Consider the following 26,192-nt stretch of genomic DNA (forward strand, 5'->3'; position numbering starts at 1 on the left):
TATCCTCATATTGTGTAGACAAATCACTCTCAATATCTTCAAAATCAAACAGACTTGTATAATGCAAAGGTGGAAATACATTTTCAGATTTGAGTGAACTCCTCATACCTTCACTTGCAAAGGAATGTGCACTTTCACCAATGCTCTCTTCTTCCCACGTTGCATCTGACTCATATGGAGATGAACCAATGCCATCTATGTCATCAATCTCACTTGAACAACAAGTTTCAGCATCCTCTTTCTCATAAGACTGTGATGCATATGAGACTCTTTTCTTCATATGATACTTCTTTATGCCACATCGGATCAGTATTTTTGTTTTCATCATTTGAAAAACAACTTTCAGCTTCTTCACCCGTATAAGACTGTGATGTATACACTGCAACTCCATGACTCATAACATCATTAGTATTATCATACACATAATCACCATGAAAATAATTTACTGCTTCAGATTCATCAAGTGAATGGTCATTTATTGGATCACACTTATTACAATCTGAAAAATTAATCTCTGCTGCAACCTTTTGAATATACACACTTTCATCAATATGAAAAGCAATCAAAGTATGCAATAAGGAATCCTTATTGATATGTACTTCAAAATCTGAATTTAAAACCGTGAGAAACCACAACAGAGGTACCCACACATTGATTCAAAGCTGAAACTCCTTCTTGGCATTGTTCACTATCTTCAAATGCATTATTCTGGCAAACATTTCTAGAAAAGTGACTTCTAGTTAATCCATAATTAATGTTATTTTCAATCTCTATTGCAGTCATAAATGCTTGGTATAATGTTTTTGGTTCTTTATCCCTCAATAGGTAGCTCATTTTTCCATAAAATGCATCAAAGTAAATGAATACACACTTGATCATTGGGTCGACAATTCTCAGGGATCTCATTCAAAACTCTTGCAAATCTGATATTAAATTCAGGAATAAATTCATTCCTAATATGAATCTTCAACAAATTACTAAAAGAATCAGATATGCTTACTCTTTCTCCAAATTGATTCGTGAAGGCTGAATGTAATTCATCCCAAGAGGAGATAGAACATGTTGGTAAAAAAGAAAACCAGTCCCTAGCATCATTCTTTAAAGTTTGAACAAACAATTTGATATGCACATCTTCATGAACAATTTCAAAGTCACCCTACAAGTTGCAAAATAATTGAACATGCTGACTTGCCGAATCAACTCGTTTCCCACTGAATTCTGGCTAATGCCCTCTAATGTCATTAGGAATAACATTTGGGAAACCCTTAATGCCATCAGAACAAAATGACTCTTATTGTTTGATAGTAAAGGATCTACAAACAATCTTATTGGGCTGCATACTTAGTGGCATAAGATACGACATTCTTCACAACTCAAATTATTCACTCAATTAAAACTTTCAGATCTACAACTCACAACAAACCCAAATGCAATCCTCTATCAATATCTCACCACAACATACTTCAACTTCATACAACAGTTCTGAAACCAAATGTAGAAACTTTACACAACCAAATCTCCTAATAGTGCTGATCACTTGATGGAGAGAATATTTGTACAACTTATGTTTGTGAAAGAAAATATTCATGAAAAATGAAAATATTGTATTAATTTGTGATGGCTGCAAGCTTCTTCAATGCTGAAAACACTGCAGATCTAAAATCTCATCAAATATTGGAAACTCTTGCATCAACACAAGTCCCTGAAACTTCTTCAACCCTTTGTCAAGAGCACAGCTAAACTCCAATTTGCCTTCTACCTGCTGCTAATTGATCAGAAAACTATCTATATAATGCACTGGTGCATAGATCCAGCACTAGAGTCACCATTCACACTTGGTGAAACAAAATTTGAATCAACTTGAAGATTAAGACAAGCTGATCCAAAATCATAGCAGATAAAGAACAATGATACTCTTGGATGTTAACTCTCTTGACATGGCTGAAACATCACAAATCTTTGACTCTAAGATAAGGCAACAAAGCTGAGAAGCAAATCTGTAGCAAGATAATGAAATACACATCAACACCCTACATCTGCAAGTATTTTCCTCAAGCTTTCTCCAGTAGAGTCGCCATTTTGTTGGCTTCTGATTTGACAGAATTTTAACTACCGGGAAGCTGAAACAAAAAAATTCTAAGGACTAGCTAATTCCAATGATTGATGCATTTGAATAAAACCTGGGCCAAGTAGCAAGGCAACACTCCTTCACTTCAGGCTGTGCAAAACCTAGGCAGGTAGACATTATATTCATACAATATAACCAGTGCTAAACACATTCTTGAATCCAAACAAAGCAGTTAATACCCCAGAGTCTTCTATACTTATGCAATTAGATAGGTATGCAACAACTAATTACCCAACCTATAAATCCACAAGCTAAGTGAGGGTCTACTTTCAGTTCTTAAAAAGAGAAAGGGAAATAGATTTCTGATATTTGAAGATTCAGCAAGAACTAGATGTAAAACAACAAAAACTTCTAATCTCTCCGCTAAGATCAGTGCCTTATCCACATTAGGCCATTGAGTCATGAACCCCTTCACATAGCATATCAGACTTTATCAAATAATTTAGATCAAAGAAACAATGCTTTGCAACATTTCCATATCAGCTATCTTGAATCAACTTTCTTATCAAATCCTTGTGCAAGCTTGATTTATCTGCAACTCCTATTAAGCATTTAATTGATCCATTGAATCAAAGCATAAAAAGAATGTGCATATTCCACAAGACAACAAGTGAGCTAAACCCTTGGTTCATCCACTTGAATAAAATCAAGAAACACATAGGAGAGATCTGGAACAAGACTTTATTTCCATTAATTTCTTTGCTATCTCTGGTATAGAATGCAAGAAAATGGTTCAACTAACTCAGAAAACTAACACAGATTCAACTACTTCCATTATTTTCTCTTGGAAAATGTACATCTGCACTTCATACACAAGGAAATTCTGAAGAATGGTGGGAACACAAGCTGGAAACTTGTCCAAACAATTGGAACCAACGCTGTACATTGAGAAAGAAAGAGAAGATATAGGAGAATGAAGAGGGTTATATCTGATCTCTGGATGCCAAATGTCACCTTCATTCTTCATCTACTATTGAAGCAAAGCCTAGATCCTCTCTCTTCAACTATAAAGCCAAAATCAAATCTCGTCATTTTCAGTAACAAACTTGCAAAATATCTCTCCAAATGATGATGAGAAAACCCCTTTGAAACTGCCCTCAAAAATTCATAAATGCTGCTAAAACCCTCACCAAACGTCCCTTTTAATGGATGGGAAAGCAAAATAACACTGCTAGTAGACTCCTCTCCAAGTTTGGGACAAAAACCCACTTCATCATTTTCCCAGAAACTGATTTTGAATTGCTATGAAAGAAACAAGAAAGACAGTTTGAGAATGACTCTGTTCCACAAAACTGGAAATATCTCACCCATTTAGACCTGCATTTGTTTTGTTAGCAAAATCAAAATCTACACTCTGGGACCTTTCCGCTGGTATATAATAGTTGCATATTTGGATCTCATTTGCAACCGTTACCCTTCTGTGAAAACCACTTTGCTGTTAAAAAATAACCCCCTGCTGGTAAAAGGTCTGGCTGGCAAAAACACAACAGACCCTTAAAATATTTTAACCATTTTTTACCTTTGCCTTCTTTGTCGTGCATCTCAATTCAGCAGGCCATTAGTTTAAAATCTTGACCTCTTTACAATCTAGTCTTTACTATATGACCCATAGATAAATACATAGAGGTCTACAAATAAACAAAAACACAGAATTGGTTAAAACTTTGACTAATGCAATCCAACAAAATCTCTCTTCTTTAATTACAGGCAGATCTCACATTCTTTCTTTTCTTTTAATATTCTCAATTAATCCTCCACATTGGATGGAGAAGTGATTATTTTAATTGATTTCAAGCCTCTTCCCTATGAATAATCAAAGTGGACCCTGCTGTCCTTACTTTTATTTAATATTCTACCAATGCTTTATTTATGTGTGCATGTTATCACATGAGGGGATATTAATCTAATGATTCTTTGAACTTACCCATTGAATTTTCCCTCCAACATTTTGATCAACATTGACTGCTGGCATGACACCAAGTGACTCTATGATTCACTCCTCGGATCCCTGTCAGCATTGCTTGTGGGACCCCGTCGTTGTAGACCCGCAGTACCCATCTTTCTCATTTGCGGCTTAGTGATGTTGCACCACATGTCCTCTTTTCCAGATCACATCCTTGATTCATGTGCCATGTGGCAGCTCATCGCGAACCCGCGATACATACCATTCTCAATAGCAACAATGCGACTAATTGCCACGTGTCTTCTCTGTGCTGTCGTCTCCTCCAGGTCTGTCTCGGTCATTGGATATCAAACCTCCAAGTCACCGCCTATGTCATCTTATTTGTTTGGTCAAAATTACACTACTGCATCAATCTGGCCAAACGGACCCCACTTAACTTGGCAAATTTTTGTCATAAGGCAATGCCTTTAGGCATGCAACTGTTGAACGTTCCTATATAAAAATGTATTGAGGAATGGACATACCATCTTTGTGGTATAAAAAGTCCCATATTGTATTTCGTTTTTCCATGCTTCAGGAAATCACCAAAACTATTTCATTTCAACCAATGTTCTCCTTTATCTGATGGAAGCGGCATTTGTCCAAACCTGCGATAGGATTCAATCATTTTAATCTTTGATTGACGCTTTCCACGCATTTCATTCTGAAGTCAATACATCTCCCGAAAACGTGTAACAGATCCAAGTGATACAGAAAACCGTGTCTTCAAATGCAGAGTTTGTATGCTCTCCATTCACGTCGGCAATCCCCATTCTATTCAATGCTGCAAGTCTCCATGGAGATACCTGTGCAAAAAACATGGCTTGGCCCTTCAGTGGTTTCCAGAAACATTTCCCTCTGCCAATGAAAATGCTAAACACCATGTTCTTCCTTCAAATAATGTCGTTGCTGCTCAGGCCTATTTGGTGGTGCTTTTCTTACAGATGACTATAAAACAAAAAATCAAGATGAAGAACCCATTTGAGGAGGATGTCTTGAACACAGCTTCTCACTTCAAACTGGCAACACAACATGTCCCCACGCAACTTATCTGACATTTTACGCAACAAATTTGGTAAGAAGTAAATAGGCAACGGGCAAACTGGACATAGCTTTATTACCCCACACCAGTGGACGTGTGAAACAATGGCGACAGTAGGAACAATTGCGACTGTAGGAACAACCCATTTGTTATCTTGTGTTTATCTGAGCACACTAGGAAAATAATTTAATGACTGAGGCTTCATCTTTAATTGCAGTCATGGTGAGGGAGATGCACAACTGGCCCGTGACTTTGGGTTCCATCCCGCTAGATAAAAGCTCATAACACATTATTTATGAGATAGGTTTTAGATGCAAGTCCACAAGAAGGCCAGTTGATTGGAACGATGGCCACAAAAAGTGTGAGCCGTGGGGTCTCCCTGGACTGTTATTTTGCTTCTCAAAATCAGACAATATCCTTCATTCATATGCTTTAAAACCACAACATTCCCTTCTTCGTCAGGAGCTTTCAATACTATTGCTCTGCATACATTTACATCATGCCTTTCAAGGAGTGCGATGACATTCAATTTCAATTGTCCCTCCTGATATAAGATAGGCCCCCTCTTTTGCAAATTCGATCCCATGTGAAACAGGATGAGTTCCATATATTCAAACTCCTACACTTAGTTAGGGACTAACACTGACTATTAAACATGCCCCTCCATCTCATACCATAGTTATCCTTTTATTTCACACAACACTCTGCTTGTCCATGCTTAATTTGATTTTCAAGAATGTTATTTTAAAATCAAGATGACTTAAAATGGCAAAATATTTATGTTTACCATGAGGGAGCCAAAAATTGATCATTTAAGTCGGGTCACATAGTGACTTGGCTATTTTTTTTTTTGATTTTAAATAACTGGCGTCTGTGGAAATCTTATGGGAACCTCACCTTTTAATCTGATAAATAATTGGATCACTGAGATCATTTAACCATTTTCGTGATATGGCAAATCAAAATAAAAGGTGTTGACTCGCTGCAAAAGCTGATCAGAAGATATTTCCATCTCATGTTGACTGAGAGGTACACTCTTTGGTCCATAACCCTTCATCCTGCAAATTCATGTCTCATGACAACACTCTGATAAAAAATTATAATCTATGCATTGCCTTCTTGAATTTATTCAGCACTGAACATGTTAGCAAACAACAAATTGCATTCAGTATGACCCTCAAAAATAGGTCAAATGATTACTTGGAAAACTGAAACTTGGATTTTGGCTTCACTTTGATATGGAGAATATGTGGGTGCATTTTGGGCTAATGATAATAATCTGGGCGAGTTTGGGAGCCATGCAAAGTTGGTTTCCAAAATTTGCAGAACTGGGAACCTCGTGAAACACTGATTTTGCAAATGGAACCGCTTAAGGAAAGTGCTCAATAGACTCCTGAAAATTTTAATACTGGCATGAAGTATTTCAGTATAGAATACAGTGGTGAAATCAATTTAGGCTCATCTATCACCGATTCCAAGATATGACATCACAAACAGGCCTCCTGATTGTTCTCTGAATCTTATCTGCATCAACAAGTTAAAAATTGCATTTGGAATTGCGTTTGAAAACTAATCAAACTGATTTGTCAAGCGCCCAAATTTGTAACATAGGAATTGTTTGACCTCTAGAATCCGATGGAAAAATAATTTTTTCAATAGCATCAACTACGTCAAAGTTATAGTTTGTCAAACAGGGCTTCCTGGATTTCTGAACAAGGTGCAATAACAAGACAACAATTAACAACCAACTTTGAGAAATTGAAAACCCTATCAAAACATGTCAGACTGACTTGAAATCTGAAACATAGGTTCTCTGATATGCATGCTAAACATTCCCAAAGTGTTTGGTCCTGAAACTTAATCGGGTGCAAGATGTTCAAATGCAAACTAGCCCTCTACACACTGTTTTACACTTGGGTAAATATGCAGATTTATTAGACGCTCTAAAAGACTTCTTACGAAATGATTCGGAATTGCAACCTAACACCATGAGACACATGCATATACTAAATGAAAGGCATGGGACACCTGAAACACATCATAGGCATCAAAATGACAGCTAGGTACATATGCATAAAAAACATTTATAGGGGGTACCTTTGCAGAGTTTTAACAAATGCACTGCAATAATCCTCGTGAATTTTCGAGTCTCAACAGATAGCTTGGATGAGTTTTGCGCATTAATGGGAAACAACAGAAATCTATTAACTTTGACCTAGGTAGATAGGTTGTTGGAGATGGGAATTTGCTTCAGCCTACACAAGTAATTGTAAACTGTTAACTTTGTAATTTTCTCTTCAATCAATAGATTACTTGTTGTGGATGTCTATGCATGTGTGTGAGTGATTTTTATATGCTTTTTGATTTATAGTTAATATATTTACTTTCATGCTCAGACAAAGACCTACAATTCATTATACGAGCAATATATCCAAAGTCCTCCATGAAACAAATTTTAATGATAACAAACAAGGTTTAGATACTAGTAATAAATGGCCTACAACACATCAGTGACATTTTTTTCCACCTAAAATAGTAGTTGCAAGCTGGGTGTGCTAAAACAAATGGCTTGCTAATATTTTACTTAAACTAAACAAATGCTTTTGTTGAATTCTACCGCATATAAAGGACTTACCATTTGCCATTATGAAATATAAAGCATTGCAACTATGGAATATGATTTGATAAGCCTTCTAAAATATTGAATCACCCTTACAGTACTCCTTGCCTTAATCACAATGAAAGTCTTGGATACTTCAAAATGGCTTCCACTTTTACAAAATTCCTAAGAGTAGCTGCATGGCTGTCTGATAAATCCTGATCTCAGTTACTTCATAGACAGCTAATCTTTTATCTCAGACTTAAATAACTACTTAGTGTATTTGGTGACTGCCCTTGTAAAAGGTTAACTGAATATTTGCCTATGTAATGAGTAATATGAATATATGTTATAAGCTACAAAGTTTTTTTTCTTCAACTGATGGGTTAAACTCTAGCTTATTTGCTATCACTATGCTATGGAAATGCCCTTAAGTTCAAGATTTTTTTTTTCTACAATTTTTTATGTTTTAAATAAATCTGCCTTTTTCAAAAAATCTTCTATTTTTGGTTTGTTGATATTTCCCTAAATGATTTTTGCTGCTATGCTGCTCTATTGCTTTTGATTCCTTTGGTGGTATAATATTTCTGATCCTTCGGTCTCCAAGACATTTCTTGGGATGACCCCTGTTCAGTTTCCAAGACATTTCTTGGGATGACCCCTGATCAGATTCCTTTATCTCCATGATATGGCCAAGCATGCAACCTTGTGTAACTGATCTCTTTTCTGGAAGCAACATTGGGTTCTGATGTCAACTCCTTCTATCTTAGTGATATGGTTCACATCTTGATCTTGATTCCAGTTTTTTAAGTAATTCGTTTGAGTCTGATTCAGTGTACGGAGCATAGAGTGTTATCTCTCGAGCATCTCTACAATGTCTCTATGAAAATTTCTGTCCAACTTATTGCAGGGCCCAAATTAGGATTTATGTCTGGATTGTATGGGAAATCCTGTTCGTTTGTAAATCCAATCTGCACATCTTTGTCCCGTAAGTGAGCATATCCGAATTATTTAATGTGCTTTGCATGCCTCTATGAAAATACCATTGTTCTACATTCTCGAGTCCTCTTCATTATCCCATGTTATGCAAACACAGTTGTAGGGGAAGCCTGATACTTGGACTATTGGCAGTGGGCCAGCGTCCCTCGCAGGATTCGCGACATGGCTTAACCGCCTCCTGTGGTTCTTAAAGACTATTGGTTGTATTAGGCATTAACAGGTCGATCTTTTGGTGCAATGGCAACCCTATCTTTTCTAACAATTGCTATTAGAGCTTGGTCACAGGTTCGAATCCTGCTGGCCACGGTGAGTGACACTGAGAGGGGGATTGTTGGCAGTGAGACAACGTCCCTTGCAAGATTCGTGACATGGCTTAACCGCCTCTTGTGGTTCTATAAGACTATTGGTTGTATCAGGCATTAACAGGTCGATCTTTTGGTGCAACGACAACCTTGTCCTTTCTAACATGGGCACTCTTTCTAAAATACCAGCTTAATGTGTCCTTTCAAATAAAATTGCTGCATAATCCCCAATAGTTGAGCAAGGCATGTGCATTTCATATTTTTCCAACATGTGGTCCTTGGCCTTGCCTTCACATGGATAGCTGATGGGGTGGTTCAGTAGAGGCAATACTGTTGCTTGTTGTTAATCAATGCTAGTTTGATGTGTGTTTCTTGGAGCCAATATATTTATTTGTTTGCTCCAGTGTTGGTAATATATTTGTCAAACAAGTACATGATAGATAAAATGTGGTGTGAGATAATTATGTATGTGAAAGAAAAAACCAGAGAACAATAGTTATCAGTGCAGTTGGTAATCTTAAAGGGAAATGAGTAGTTTTGGGAGGTGAATGCAAAAATTTGATAATTTGATTGTGGGACATTTCTTTGGAGAGCTGTGGACGCTGAAAGACATGTGCAACTTGAGCAGCTAGTTGATTATGAATGAAGTATTTGTTGCAGGTCGTTTTCCACAAGGCTGAAATGGAATGTACATGATTATAAGCATATTTTGCAAAAGTCTACTTTTCCATGCCTGGGCCTCCTATCTGCCATATCCCTTACCTGCTGGCTATGCTGGGACCTAAATTTATTGGCTTTACCTTAGTTTGTTAGAGCTCCCATTGATACAAATAAACTTTAGGGAATGGGACCATAAAAAATTTAATTCGTGGAATACTAACATTCAGTTCTGATTATGTTGTAATGTCCCCATTGGTTGCTAGCATCAGTATTTCAGAAATTAGCCTAATATTGGATCCTCGTAGGCTAATGAGGATGGTTAGAGGGTCTTCTGAGGATTGGTTCATCTCCTGCATTCAGTGATTTATGGATTTGGCCTTCGTTTGATGTCATTTGGGCTCCATTTGCCATACTTCCTATGTATAGTAAGTTAGGGGTAATTGAGATGGACCCTTTCTATTTTTAGACTAAGTTACCGATTCGGATGCGGATTCTAGAGGTAGATACGAGATGTGGGGATTTTTTTTTTTTTTGGATGTGGATGCGGGAGGAAACATATATATATATATATATATATATATATATATATATAAAATATTAATATATGCAAAGAAATGCTATATATATATAAAATATTAATATATGCAAAGAAATGCAAGAAATATACAAAAACAAATCATTTGATAATATGACTATGAATCTATGATACTTAATAGTTAACCCTTTATCAAAATTCAAGATATTTCAAAATTCATATGATATATCAATATCAATATGTGCTTGTCCAACATTAGCGTTTAGTCTTGACTCTTAAACAATAAGTTCAAAATTCATATGATATATCAATATCAATATGTGCTTGTCCAATATTAGTGTATAGTCTTGACTCTTAAACAATAAGTTCAAATAGGTCATGTTCAAGATTCCAACAAAATAAAATTTAAAAACATAGTTAATGATTGGGTTCTAAAGATTCAATCAATCAGACTCTGAGTCTGAATCATAGGGATTCACAAGAAAATCCACATTCTCATTGTCATCTCCAACTGCTGAAAGATCATTTGAACCAAGAATGGTTCCACTTATGCTAGATGCACCACGTGCCACACTATCATCATCACCATCTTCAATTGTAACAAGATCATGAAGTGTTGCATGCAAATTTGCACACTTAGGGGCTACATCCCAAAGCTTTGTTGCCCCTTCCTTGTAATGATCATTCTTACGTGACAAAAGACGCAAGTTGGTGTGGACAAAGACCAAGTCCTCAACTTTCTTGGAGCCCAACCGGTTGCGCTTCACTGAATGGATAAAGGAGTATGTACTCCAATTCCTTTCAGCAGCAGAAGAACTAGCAACCTCTATAGTTGTCACAAAACATACAAATGAAAAGTAAATTAATTTTATAGAATGTGTGAAACACTAAATTCTAGAATGCAAGTGTAAACATAAAAGTTTAAAACAAATTTACAAAAAAAAATAAAAAACTTGTGATAGGACCTTGATTGCAAAAGGTTTAAGATGCTTGAAAGGTTGACCATACATGTACCACCATGTGATAGCTCCCATTCTATTTTGGTCCTTTAGTGCAAATGGAGAATGCCTTAATCCCGAAGCAAACAACCCAAATTCTTCCCTCACTTTTTCATGCATTTCTTCCAATGGGAAGAGTCTTGTAAGAGCTTTGTGGCACCCCTCAGCAACCTCCTCATCCGCAAATGGTGCAACTCTACCCGGCATACCAACTACCTCCTCACTATAGTACCTAGGAGATAAGGCATATGCAAGGAGGTGCAATGGGGTAGTCATCTTATTCCAGCGATGGTGGATAATTGCTTGCACTTGTTTGCATAAGGCTTCGCATTGTGTGGAGTCACTCTCATGTGCTTGTATAGAATGTTTTACCTTCTCAACCATGGTGTCCATGTCATCATACACATCCCCCAAGCAAGGTGTATCTATATCAGCAAAATGGAGCATAGTCATGATGGGCTCGGTGAAATCCAATACATATGCCACATGAGCCCACCAACTCTCATTCAAGATCAAATCCTTGATCCTTTGGGCTCTTTTTGAATTTGAGATCTTCCATACACCCAATTGATTACCGATGACCATTTGGCCCAATTCATCTTTTACCTTGAGGAGTCGTCTCATAACAATTGTATGAGATGCAAAACGGGTCTCAACAACCTAAGCAAGTTAACAATATGTCAATTGACAATATAATTATAAATTTTTATTTTAACTAAATTACAAAACCATGAAACTTAGTAATTAAAAAAATTAATTTACCTTCAGCAACTCCAATTTGGAGTATGTTCTAAAAATGGATTGTGACATGTGGTGGTTGGTCACAAACATTTGTATGTCCTCCCCCTCTTCATATATTTTCTTCACCCAATCTACTTCAGTGCCAATCCTCTGCATGATCAAGTTAAAGGAGTGAACAGTGCATGGGGTTTAAAAAATATGGTCATACCGACTCTCAACTAAAGCATCCGCACCCCTGCAATTTTTGGCATTATCTGTGACCACTTGTACCACATTCTCACTACCCACCATCTCAATGGCCTCGATGAGAATTCTAGAAATGAATTCGGAATCCTTCACTTGCCTCTCACAATCAATAGCCTTCAAAAACATTGCCCCTTTGGGGGAAACTGCAATCACATTAATCAGTGGCTGGTTTCTTGTATCCTTCCAACCATCTAACACAACAGTTATACCCGAAGTTTTACAAGATTTTTTGATTGGTTGAAGGTCTTTCTATATATGTGCCTTCTCTTGTTGCAATAGAGTTGTACACACTTTTTCATACCCCGGGCTTGTGTAATCAGCTGGTGATTCTTTGATTGCTACCACCATTTCCTTCCAATATGGTGATCTCACCAAGTTGAAAAGAAGCCCATTCGCATAGAGGCAATGTGCAATAGCTTCATCAGCACGGTCTCTTTCCTCCATTTTAAATGCAGTGTGCAATGGGCCTCTTTTGCGAGTTGAAATTCCCACTTCTTCCTCATCCTCTCTTGGCACAGGTACTTGCAAGAATGTCATGTCCCCTTTTCAAATAATTAAAAAATAATAATCTTTGCTAAGCCAGGCAGGCCCAAGAAAGTGAAGTTTCAGAAAAAGGGGGTTAATCTTTGGAAACCGTTGGACTAATAAATGAAAATTATTATTAAAATATGTTTCATTAACCTCTCTTGGACGTGAGTTACAGTTATGCCCTCTTTTAAGGGGTTTGGAGGCATTTTGGGCTGATGGGGGAGAACTTGATTTTTGCTCATTCTTTGTTATTCTTCAAAGGCTGCCAAACCTGTGGAGAAGGAGACCCAAGAACGAGAGTTTGCAGGTTTCCAGGGAGACCCAAGAACGGGAGTTTGCAGGTTTCCAGGAAGGCTAAGGACGGGAGTTTGAAGTCATTCCATGTGCATGCTCATACAGAGTTTGCCTTTGTGCTGAACAGTGTAGATTTGTGGGTTTTTGGGTGTGTTTTTTGCATGAGTTTGGTGTTTTCAGTTGAGCATTTCATATCAGTTTTGGTTGCTGCTGTATTTCAGACTTTAAGCTGTTAAAATAGAGCTGAATATATGTATTGGGACGTGATTAAACTTCTGAGATAGTTTATTAGTGTTGTGTGGTGTTTCCGGGCATTTTTGTGTTAATTTCGGGAGCCCGATGAGCATAGTTTTTGTCCTACATTTGAGAACTGTTGTGTAAAGGTTATACGGATCTGGAAATGTCATTTTGTAAGCTGTTATGCTGCTGAAATTTCTGTAAAAATGTCCACTTTCAGATTTATTAATAATTGGTGAAGCTGTGAAGCTTTTGGCACAATTTCTGGCATACCCGATTTGGGGTTTCTTGAGAAATTTGGAGGATCTTTGTGATATTAGTTGTTTGATCTTAAAGATCTGATTAAAGGTTGGAAATATCATGTAAAATCAGAAAAGGGACATTTCAGTGGTATCAGAGCCATGATCTTGCCAGCCTGAGGGTTTGTAGAAGTTTGCAGGTCAGTTTTGACAACTACCCAGATCTTGCATTTCAGTTTTGAGAACTACCCAAATCTTGCATGTCATAATTTATGATTGCATGTTGCTTCTAATCAGCTGCATGTCAAAATTTATGGTTGCATGCTACTTCTAATCATTTTCATGTTAGTTCTTGGTGAATTTGGTGGTTGTAGAATTTTGCATTTCAGTTTTGACAAGTACCCAGATCTTGCATGTCAGTTTTGACAACTACCCAGATCGTGCATGTCATAATTTGGTGGTTGCATGTTGCTTCTAATCAGTTGCATGTCCAAATCTATGGTTTCATGCTACTTCTAATCATTTGCATGTTAGTTCTTGGTGAATTTGGTGGTTGTAGAAGTTTGCATGTCAGTTTTGACAACTACCCAGATCTTGCATGTCAGTTTTGACAACTACCCAGATCTTGCATGTCATAATTTGGTGGTTGCATGTTGCTTCTAATTAGTTGCATGTCCAAATCTATGGTTGCATGCTACTTCTAATCATTTGCATGTTAGTTCTTGGTGTTTGAAGAAGTTATATCCTATTGGGGTTACACTCTACTTTATCCAGAATGGACAGGTATAGTACAGAGTCTCAGAGGGAACGATCTTGGACAATTGATAGCCAGAGTCAAAATAGTAGAAAGGATGGTTATTTAGACATTCGAGATAAACTTATGAAAATAAGCCATGACATGTCTAAACAGTTGGTTGAGCACCACCGTATAATGAATGACATGTTATCTGACCCAGCTAAGGTGGATAAGTTGACTGGATTTCTATTTGGCAGATTTTCTCACAAGACAGATGACACAATTCCCAAGAACTTGCATGAGGAGTTTGAGAAACTAGCTGATAGCCAGGTAGAGGTCTCAGATTCTACTCTGCCACAGGAGGTGGTGGGAAAGGATATTACACAGATTGATAGTAACGGTCAACTTGATACTCAAATTGAGACAATTGTTTACAAGTTGTCAAAGGGTGATGCCACAGGTATTCAAGATGGTATAGTTACAACAGGCAGTGACTACAGTGTAGTGGGTTCAGATGATGATTATGAGGATGTTGTTGTGCAGGATGGTGAGATACCTGGTAGAGATGAGCAAACATTGAGCATTCATGACTTTGCTGAGAAAGAGTACCAGGCACAGTTAGATGCTTCATCACATGAGGTTGAGGCAGGTAGTACTTCACATGATTTATCCCGCCAGCTGAAGGTGAGTGAAGATAGTATTTTGACTTCATTATCTCATCATGATAGGTATGTGGAGTTAGTTGGTATTGGTCATATTACTCAAGTGAGGATTTTGCTTGAGTTACCAGCTGATTCTAGTTTACAGATATGGACTCAAGATTGTTATATTGGCATTTGGGATTCAGTTGACAGGAGATCTTTAACACTTTTTGGTAGCAGTGTTTGTTTGGGTGCTATCATGGATTTGATTAGCAGATTGCACAGTGTTGTCTTTTCTTGTGCTAGCAGCTTGTCCAATGTTGGTATTAGTTTTTATACACCGATGTTGGGCTTTGTTCATATATCCAGTCGACCATACTTGCTAGAATGTGTTGATGATATTTCATATTTGGCAGTGTGTATAGATGAGTCCCAGGATCATATTGGCATTGATGACATCCAGGAGGATGCAGTGGGCAATTTTGAAGACTTAGTTTCCTTGGGTATAGAGGAGTTGGACAGCAATGCTAATGTTTTTGATACTCCGTATGTTGATATGAGTTTTAGATTTGATTCACAGGATATGGATGGTAATACTCTAGAGACTAGTAACTTTGAGGATACTCCTTTAGACAGTGCATCAGAGGAGGTTTGTAGGAGACAGTCAAGCCAGTGCCATCATGTGTCTAATCAGTTGAGAGTTAGTGACCAAGACATTGCTATCACTTGCCAGCATTTCGATGCTGCTTGTCAGTTGTTAGCAGTTTATGGATGGGGTTCTCCTATTAGTGATGAGCAGGGAGGCAGTTATCTTTCCTTGACAGAGTTCCACTCTTTATGGGAGGCTATCCAGATTCTGAGACAGGATTATATGCAGTTGGTAGCCGACAGAGATTATCTTATGAAGTGGGGCAGTACAGCATATGATGCATTGTTGGCCAAGGAAGATGAGGTGAGTGAGCTTACTGAGCAGCTTGTGGTGACTTCTGAGATTCTTGAGAGTACACAGTTGGCTTTCAAGGAGTCACAGTTTCATTTGGCTAAGGTGACCATGGAGTTAGAGCGACTACAGTCTTCACCTGATTCTATACAGTCACAAGCAGTGGTGTTTGGTGATCCGAGGATGTCCATGGCCGAGATTGTCAGAGACAGTGGAGATGGGGATGCATCCATTCTTGATACTAACATTGGAATATCAGGTTCATTCCCACTAGAGTTAGGTTCAGTTGAGTTGGGTGTTGTATCAGATTGTTGTATGCCTGACATGGTGGTGGCCTCTAGTATTGATGGCACAGAGACTAGAGATTTATCAAAGATCATGTGTGATGTTGGTGAGTCGGTAGTTGGCATGGTTCCTACTAGTAACACTACTCCCTTGGTGATATCTTCGGAGGTAGTAGTTAGTTCCAACATGGTTAATGATCAATTGCAGTTAGTTTCATCTGGATTACAGTCTGAGCCACTGACTAAGATTGGTGCATTCTATCGGCATTACACTGTGAGGTATGCTCATCAATTTACCTTTGATGACCATGTTGATGAGATAATGATACAGAGATGTACTTTGGTTCCTAGTGCTTATCATCAGTTATGGGACAATTTGATGCCTCAAGATGAGAGTTGTGATGGGCATGACATGGCGATAGGTTCTACAGTTGACAGCTTGATAATACATGACTTAGAGCAGGAGTTTCAGAGTGATGCTTCAGCGGGTGTTGTTATTGATTCTACTCCTTTGGCTATGACATCTCCTGACTTAGCTGGTGATCAGTCACAGTGGGTTGTATCACTTGTTCATGGTGAGTTGTTGACTAAGGTTGGTTTTTTTTATCAACATTATATTGCAAGGTATGTACATCAGTTAGCATTTGATCCTTGTGTTGAGGAGTTGATGGCAGGAAGATTTGGTTTGGGTTCCAATTCTTGCTGTTTATCTTGTGATGGCTTTTCACCATCAGGGGTGCATGGTAGTTATGGTTACGAGATAGTGGCCGGTGATTTGCAAAGTTGTGTTGACTGCAGGAGTTGTACAGTGTGTGGATTCTCCATACTTGGTACAGTTTAATTCGAGAGCATTCACCATTGTTGCAGAGTTGGATTGTGCATTCCATATAGGCCAGTGGGATGCGTTGATGGTATTTACTGTGTTGGTAGTTTGATTTGTCCACTTTGCTTGGGTTCTGATGTTCTAGGAGTTTGTGCCTCATGGGTTTTTGATTGTGGTAGTGGTGATTCCGGAGTTTGGTTGAGCTATAATTGTCAGTTTGATTATGGATTCCTCTTGGTCATATTGCAGAGGATATTGCAGGAGCCTGTGTTAATTGGTAGTAGTATAGTTCATGACTACATTTGGGATCCAGGTGGATTGATTGGTTTATTGTTCAACCATTGCTTGAGGACAAGCAATGTTTGGTAGGGGAGGACTTGTCATGTCCCCTTTTCAAATAATTAAAAAATAATAATCTTTGCTAAGCCAGGGAGGCCCAAGAAAGTGAAGTTTCGAAAAAAGGGGGTTAATCTTTGGAAACCGTTGGACTAATAAATGAAAATTATTATTAAAATATGTTTCATTAACCTCTCTTGGACGTGAGTTACAGTTATGCCCTCTTTTAAGGGGTTTGGAGGCATTTTGGGCTGATGGGGGAGAACTTGATTTTTGCTCATTCTTTGTTATTCTTCAGAGGTTGCCAAACTTGTGGAGGAGACCCAAGAACGGGAGTTTGCAGGTTTCCAGGGAGACCCAAGAACGGGAGTTTGCAGGTTTCCAGGAAGGCTAAGGACGGGAGTTTGAAGCCATTCCATGTGCATGCTCATACAGAGTTTGCCTTTGTGCTGAACAGTGTAGATTTGTGAGTTTTTGGGTGTGTTTTTTGCATGAGTTTGGTGTTTTCAGTTGAGCATTTCATATCAGTTTTGGTTGCTGCTGTATTTCAGACTTTAAGCTGTTAAAATAGAGCTGAATATATGTATTGGGACGTGATTAAACTTCTGAGATAGTTTATTACTGTTGTGTGGTGTTTCCGAGCATTTTTGTGTTAATTTCGAGAGCCCGATGAGCATAGTTTTTGTCCTACATTTGAGAACTGTTGTGTAAAGGTTATACGGATCTGGAAATGTCATTTTGTAAGCTGTTATGCTGCTGAAATTTCTGTAAAAATGTCCACTTTCAGATTTATTAATAATTGGTGAAGCTGTGAAGCTTTTGGCACAATTTCTGGCATACCCGATTTGGGGTTTCTTGAGAAATTTGGAGGATCTTTGTGATATTAGTTGTTTGATCTTAAAGATCTGATTAAAGGTTGGAAATATCATGTAAAATCAGAAAAGGGACATTTCAAAGAATGGGTGTTGGGAGGATGCAATTGGTTCAGTGGGTGTCTGTAGCTTGCTCTTTGAGGAAGGACCTTGATAGTAGCTTTTTTTTGGTCTATTGACCAATGCATCAGCAGCTTCTTGTTCTCTTACAAATGAAAGTATTTTTGCACTAGTCATCCCAGTACCATTTTTGCCTTTGCACATTCCAAATCCTTTGCCAGCAGGGCCCATAAAATGAAGCTTCACTTGGGAATATGAGCTATTGAAAGGTTTTCCTTTGTTACTTTGACAATAATGGCACTTCCAATAGTATGAGCCACCTCTTGAAACTTGTGATATCCGTGTTGTATGTCTCCACAAAGGAGAATCTATATCAATTTTGAAATTATTAGTCCCTTCCCCTCCTTGGCCCCTCACTGAACTTTGACTAGCACTACCACCGATATCCATTCTTGCCTAGTTTTTTGCAACCTATTTTATAAGAAAATAAATAAATTTTAATTAGTTTCTAACAACTATGAACATCATGCATACAAATGGAAAGAAGTTAGGAAAACTACTAAAATAGATACCCAAAGTTGCTTCTACATATCTTTCAAAGAAAAAAAATTTAAAAAAAAAAAAAATCTTCAAGAACTTGAAAAAAATCATCAAAAACTCAAAAAAATTCATCAAAATACTCAAGAAAAGGATTGATCTCTTACCTTGAATGGTTTAAACTCCTTTGAGAAAGCTATCTCTCCCTCTTCGATTGATCCTCTTCGAAAATGCTGAACTTAGCTTCACAATGAAGAAGTGGCTGTAGGTGCAAACAAAGTTCTAAAATGACTCTTGTGAATGCTTCAATATTCACCTTTAGGGTCGTTTTAGGGTTTCATAGTAAAAAAAAATTTTAAAAAATCATTCCATCACATGTCATATTGGTCACTTAAGTCATTAAAAAAGGCTTTTTATTATTTTTTTGGGTTTGAAAGACTGCTGGGCCCACGGATGCTCCCAGATGTGCCTGGAAGCCCTGCGGGTGCTGGCTTGAAGCCAGCCGTAGGCTCCCAGATGCGCCTGGAAGCTGAGGCCAGAACCCGCAGGGCATCTGGGAGCATCTGGAATCCGTCTGCCTCTGATGCAGAAGCCACTCCTGGGAGCCACGAATTGGTATCCTAGTTTTTAGAAAGTGTATTTGGTCACACGGGGAATTATGAGGAGGGACTCCTATTTTAGACGGCATGGCAATCAAACAAGTATTTCAAGAGGTATTAAAGTTTAAGTGACTTAAGTGATTTATTTAAATATTTTAATGTTATAAAGTTATAAAGTCACTTAAGTGACTAAAAGACAAAATTGGCTTTTAATCCTACATTGCCTAGTTGTTTGTGTCTTCTCTCATATCGAGGTTATACAAGCGTGGAGCTACATTGAGATTAAAACAACGAATATATATGATATTTCTACAAAATCATAATGGTTGCTTAAATGTGACTGGATATTTCCTAAGGACGAAATCCCTTAAGGAAAAAGGTGAGACTGGATGCAAACCTAGTTCTCACAGTACACTTTCAGAACTAAGGGCTGGAATGAAATTTTGAATCTCAGATAATTACAACTTCAAGACGTTAACTGGCATAATTGGTGTTGGACGGCAAGAAGAGTTGAGGAATCCATCTACAGCAGAGGAGTAAGTACCATGTATGTATCTTCTTCAAGTTCAGTTTAGTTCTGTTGAAACAGTGTGGGTTAATATCATAATGCCAAGATGAGAACATAGCAGATATGGGGATTGAACAGCAGTCCGGTTGACTTCAGATTAACGCCCACATGTGAGAGACCATATACAGAAGTTACAGGTCGGAGGTAATAACAGGAATACATCATAGAGGAAGACGCGTTTGCAAGGGTAGTTGCACGTTTGGAGGTAACATGGAATAGCAATTTGGCTTTGTGTGAAGCATCATCATCTTCAGACCGGTCCTATCTCAGTACTCCAGCCACAGAAACAACAGAAGAAAGGTTTGATCGATTATTGCAGTCGGGTCCAGTATACTTCAGATTGCTGGCAGCATTTAAGACTAGGATGTGGATGTTAGGAGTACATTCTGGGTTGAATCAGTCCTCCAGTTGATATTTGCTCCAGTAATGGGACTGTATGTTAATCATCACACACTCTCAATCACTGTATGTTCACAAAATCTGTCATTAGAACATTGTATCACAGCTGATTGATTTGTTAACATTTCCACATTTTGCTTATTGCAGTATTGAGTTCACGACCACCATCTAGAAATTTGATTGAAAGAGTTCAGTTTTCTCCTTAGTTTAGAAATCTTTTGCATATCATTCCTGTTAGTATTCACTACTGTGACATGTCAGTAACATGGTTGTTCAAGGACTTGATTTCATGACAATTGTTTGACGATATCACCATAATACCATTAGTCCGAATTCTGTATTTTCTGTTCCAAATCCATCAGAGGTTATTACATTATGTTGTTTATTCTAAGAAATTGTTTCTAATCTGCTATGTTTTATTCAAGAAATAATCTCCAAGAGATAATACATAAGTATTTATTAAAGGAGGATGTGGTCATGGAGTCTTGTATGAGATAGAACTTATTTGAGTTGTTGTAAACTAGGTATCCTCAATAGTTTGTTGGAACTTAGATCACGGTTGCACAAAAATCCGTGCTGTATTAATAACTTCTACATTTTCAGTGCTTTGTATCATTTAGTGGGATGTTGCAGACAAATTCTTGTTTATATGGAAATCCATTGACATCTCTCTGTTTTTTAGTGTATAATGTATGGTAATTTACTGCATTCTTTCTGAACTGGGGTAGAGTAATTGCTAATTGAAGGCAAGTTTGATGCTGTGTGATAGAGAGTGCTACAGAAGTTTAGCATTATAAGACAAGCTGCTTGCAGACAATCAAGAGGAAAATATTATAGAGGAGTAGATTATAAAGCTGGCTCCGGTGTTTTTTGGTTTTATGTTTTAGTTAAATGTGACAGCTGAGTTCTAATTTTTTTTTCCATTTTACAATTAGGGTGACCTACTAGCTATTGCTGGAGGAGGCAGTGCTTCTGTGAAGCTATGGAACACTGCTACATGGCGAACTGATATTTCTCTTTCAATTCCTAGAGGAGAGGGTGCCAATGGAAAATCATCAGACAAGTCTGGAGGAAAATTTGCTCTGGCTGTTGCATGGAGCTCAGACGGTAGACGACTTGCATGCAGTACAATGGATGGAACAATTGCTATTTTTGATGTGGCACGTGGAAAATTTCTATACAACTTGGAGGGTCACTACATGCCTGTGAGATCTCTTGTGTTTTCTCCCACTAATTCACGGATTTTATACACTGCTTCAGATGATACGCATATTCACTGCTATGATGTGGAAAATAAGAGCCTCATCTGTGCCATGTCTGGACATACAAATTGGGTTCTGAGCATTGATGTTAGTCCAGATGGTCAAGCTATTGCCTCAGGATCCAGTGACAGGACAGTTAGACTCTGGGACCTTTCCATGAGGGCATCTGTTCAAACAATGACCAATCATACAGATCAAGTGTGGGGTGTAGCATTTCGTCCACCAGGGGATCAAGGTGGGAGAGCAGGCAGACTTGCAAGTGTTTCTGATGACAAAAGCATATCATTGTATGACTTTAACTGAGCTTTGCTATCTGCAGATTTATGATTTCTGTTCACCCACCTAGTTTATGGTCAAGCAAATGGCTTCACCTGCCACATTAGAGAAAATTATTATTTTGTATGTTTAAGTCACAATGCATGAAGTATCTTGCCAATGATTTCTTTCGTTGGTCTCAATTACACTTTATAAGCTACTTACAGAATCTGGAATTGATTTTTTCAGAGGATAGAAATCTATACATTTAAGTTTTTAACAGTTCAGCCTAATGAAGAATATGAAAATGTTATCCAGAGATTTTATTGGACTTTTTAGAGTCTATTATTTGGGCTTTAGATTGGTGGTACGGTATTAGTTGTATGAATTGATTTTTCTTTCCTTCACCTTTTGATTTTTCCAAAGCAGGGGACCACCATACTGCCAATCCCTAGAGCTATTAATAAACAATTTCTATCAAACTTCCAATTGATTTTAATATGCATCACGAGTGTTCTTTGTAAAAAGTGGATGGCTATATTCTGCTACCCTTTAGGATGGTCTCTTTCTTCATAAATCTTGTCTAGTCAGTTCCCAACTCTGTTAACTGTTGAGCTCCATTCTCCTTTTATTCTGTCACACGTTTCAAGAGTTGATTCAGTTATGCTCATTTCTGTGTTGGACAAACTGCAGCTTTGATAGTTCTTTGCTCTTGGTGGTGTGAATCCTGGTCTGTCTTAGATTTCCACGAATATTGTTTTCTGAAATTTGCCTTCACTTTTGATGGGGAGAATTAATTTAAGTATGATGAGGTTGGAAGTTCAATGTCACTTGCGTATTTCTTGTCATCACAAGTAGCTTTAGCAGGGGAGGGCAACCTCCAGGTTCAGTTTAATAGAAAAGCCAAATTCTCTACTAGCTGCATAAAAAGAAAAGGAACCAAATGCCTCCTGAAGAGATGCCACTTGTCAACATATTATCCGTGAAAATCCTTTTGAAGCACTTGGAAGAAATGCGGAGGTTATGGAGTGTCTAAGAAAATAAAATTATAAGACATGCAAATTAAATGGTTGAACTTAATACCAGTACACTGTTGAGGGTTCAGAATAAAGATGATGGCGGCAATTTCATTAAGCTATCCAGTTCACATCTAGTCCCATTCCCCTCCTACCAAGATCACAACTAAAATTTTTATACCCACAAAATCCTAGTTGACAAAATGAAAATGAAAAAACATTCTGTGATTTATGAAGGCTCACTTACTATATCTTCCACAAAGGAAAATTGTGCACCGACAACATATATGCGAGGTGAAAAAGGTAAACAACACCGATAATCTATGTATGGTCTTTTGACACTAAGTTTTATGTATATTTATTCATGGCTTTCTTTTTTCTCATGATTTTTATCCTTAATAGATGTTTGTACACCCGCTCAAGCATTTGATCACTTCCACATGCATTTTTAGTAAGGTTTGTATGTTCAAGCACTGTTAAAGATTCAAGAGGCTATTTTAGGTAATAGGAGTATTAAAAGGTAGAAGCTATATAGCAAGAAAATTTGATGAATAATGTGTTCACCTTGCAAAGATGATCTTCAGCAGGGTAACCACAACAGCTACATAAACTCGAAATGAACTCGAGTTTGCATACCTAAACACATGCCCAAGTCACAGGGAAAGATAAAGAGATAACATATATGTATTGTCATTAGAGCATTACATTGACATGTATTATAAGCTAAGGATAGTCATAATAGCCTTACTCATTATTAAAAGGACAAAAATATGCGCTATATATTTCAATAGTTGTGAAGAGTAAATACAAGGGGTTTAACCGAGCTATAAGGAAATTTAAAACACTTTTTTAACACCTTGGTATAGCAAGTGTCTGAAGAGGTTCTTCAACAACATATTGTCCAACTTTATGCAAAGCAAGCAGGCGAGTGAACTCTATCAAAATTGTAGGTAGAAAATCACAAAATATCAACAACATTGTAAATAATGACTAAATTGTCAATGACATCAATTTGATATGGTCTATATAGATGAAATGTAATAATTAAATGTAATTATCGTAGTATGTATATCAATAACTTAACAAATCACAACCAATTTGTACATCATCCCTTTTTAGAAGCTAGCTAAAATAATATTCTTGTTTCAATTTTGGTTTTAATTGTGAATCATGTTTAAGTTTTTAATGCTAGTTTATATGAAGTTTACTTGATTATTTGTTCAAGATTAGCATAAGTTAATGAGTTCAAATCAATCGTAGTGTTTACTTTTCCATCTCAGATTCATCACCTAGCTTAATTTATTATAAGCCAAGCATAATCAATGGGAAACATTGAATTTTATGAGACCCTAAAGTCTCAACATTAAGTCCCTAGTTAGAGTAAAATGAGACAAGGGCTTTGTTGATAAACAAAAAATGTTTACGAAAATTGTAAGGGTTTTAGCTTTCCCTTATATTTTGATGTTAACACCTTAATCTTTATGTTCTATAACTCTTTATATGCACCATTTTTGTTGTAGTCTATTTCATTGTTATGGGTTTTTCATGTTGGTTCAATCTAGTGTGTTTGTCACTTGAGTTTTGGTTAACATTCGGATATTAACTTGTCTTATCATTTTCAAGTTACACAAGCCATATTTGTAAGCTGGTGGTATCTGAGTCAAGTTCTAGAATGTTTGTCGGAGTTCAATAATCAATCTGAAATAAATCAAAGTGTAAACCCCTTTGATAGTTTATTTTTCAATATTAATGTTCATTTGAACTGCTTCTCATGTGTTTGTTGGTTATTTTCATGAGGATTATGTATAAGTTATGATGTCCTATGTTTATGATTATAGATTACTGTTGGCAATTTGGCTAAGAGGAGAGTATGGATATACTATGAGGTTTTGACAACATATAACCTATATTAAGACAACAAGATATGAAGACAGAGAAAATTGTCTAAGTGTTATGAAGACTAACTATAAGCAAATATACTTTTTTGGTTAGCGCACTTCACTGACAATATTTTGGCACGTGTGCACTTGACTCAAGATAGTACAGAGTATAAAGAATATATATCTGAGAGCACAAGTCATAATGACTTGTACGATCAAAGTTATCAGAGTTTTATGACTTGACTCAACATGAAGTAATTTTTTTGTTTTTGGACATGTGTAAAGACTTCAAGACCAACATGACAAAACAAATGGGTTTAAGGTAAAGAGTTTCGGATGCAAAGTGATGCAAAGACTTTGTCATTATTTTGTGATATTTGTATGATGCAAACTTTTGTGTTAAAGTAGAGCAAAGATAATATATGCGAATCTGTGTAAAGAGAGCCACCAAGGACAAATCAAATATTGAAGATATCATCACTATCAAAAAGGTTTTTGTATTTATACCTTTTGTATATAGAATATATCATTGTATGTGCATGTTTGAGTATTGGGCTCAACTTGATACTTTTGTAATTATAATAACTACTCCTAACAAGGTTGGGGCTTCTAACAAGGCCTAGTCCTCTAACAAGAGCATATACACTATACAAATGTAATATAATCCTAATAGGGGCAATATATTTCACAAGATACTTTTGATTATTAGATCATTTTGGAGGTACCATCCCCACCGGGGTTTTCCCTTGGCCATGGTTTCCCTAGTTAACAAATAATAGTGTTATGAGTTGCATTGCGTTGTTCTTATGTTTACTTTTTAATTTAATCTTATATGCATGCTTAAAGATTGTTAAAGATATCCATAGTTGGGTAAAAGTTCGTGAAATACTGATTCACCCTCCCCTCTCAGTGTTTCCTATTTCCAACAATCGCTATTAGAGCATAATTACTTAGAAGATGCTTAACAACTTGAGTAGGATCTCCGTGACAATTATAGAAGAACTTGGAGGAAGCTCTTGAGGAACTTGATGTAATAAAAAAAGAAAGAGACAACCTAAAGGTCAAACTTGGAGATGCACAAGATTTCATTTAGAAGTTGAAAGAGTAGATTGAATCTACTAAATCCAAAAAGAAAGAATCAAATGATCAGATCAAGGATAATGATGCAATTTCTAAGTTGAAGAAGTGGAATGGGATTCTAAAGCATGAACTTGAGATCAAAAATCTTAAGATGAGCTTGATGGAAGATGAGAAGAAAAGTCAATTAGATTTGGGATCTAAGAATGTAGATTTGAAACTCAAAATTACTAAGGTGACATCTGGACTTGAATCTACAAAGCTTCAATTTACAAAACTTGAGAAGTATAACATTATTGTGAAATGAAAGCTTACACAAACAAAACATCTTAGAGAAGTTGTATTCCAACACTGAAAATTTTGATGAGCAAATCATGTCGCAAAGACCTAAAGGTGATATAATTGGTATAGGCTACT

The 26,192-nt window shown here is 37.1% G+C and overlaps 1 protein-coding gene across 1 annotated transcript in view; it reads left to right on the plus strand.

Annotated features, from left to right (window-relative positions):
• LOC149535112 (WD repeat-containing protein VIP3-like) overlaps positions 1-22,084 on the plus strand; it is a 72,184-nt gene extending 50,100 nt beyond the window's left edge. Inside the window, exon 2 of the mRNA XM_089803570.1 lies at positions 21,221-22,084. Coding sequence (XP_089659696.1) covers positions 21,221-21,850 — 630 coding nt within the window. The 3' untranslated portion in view covers positions 21,851-22,084. The remainder of the gene's footprint in view (positions 1-21,220) is intronic.
• Positions 22,085-26,192: the final 4,108 nt, after the last annotated feature.

Source organism: Cupressus sempervirens, chromosome 10 (assembly GCF_028749045.1).
Source record: "Cupressus sempervirens isolate cs-2001-9-10 chromosome 10, ASM2874904v1, whole genome shotgun sequence".
Classification (NCBI taxonomy): domain Eukaryota; kingdom Viridiplantae; phylum Streptophyta; class Pinopsida; order Cupressales; family Cupressaceae; genus Cupressus; species Cupressus sempervirens.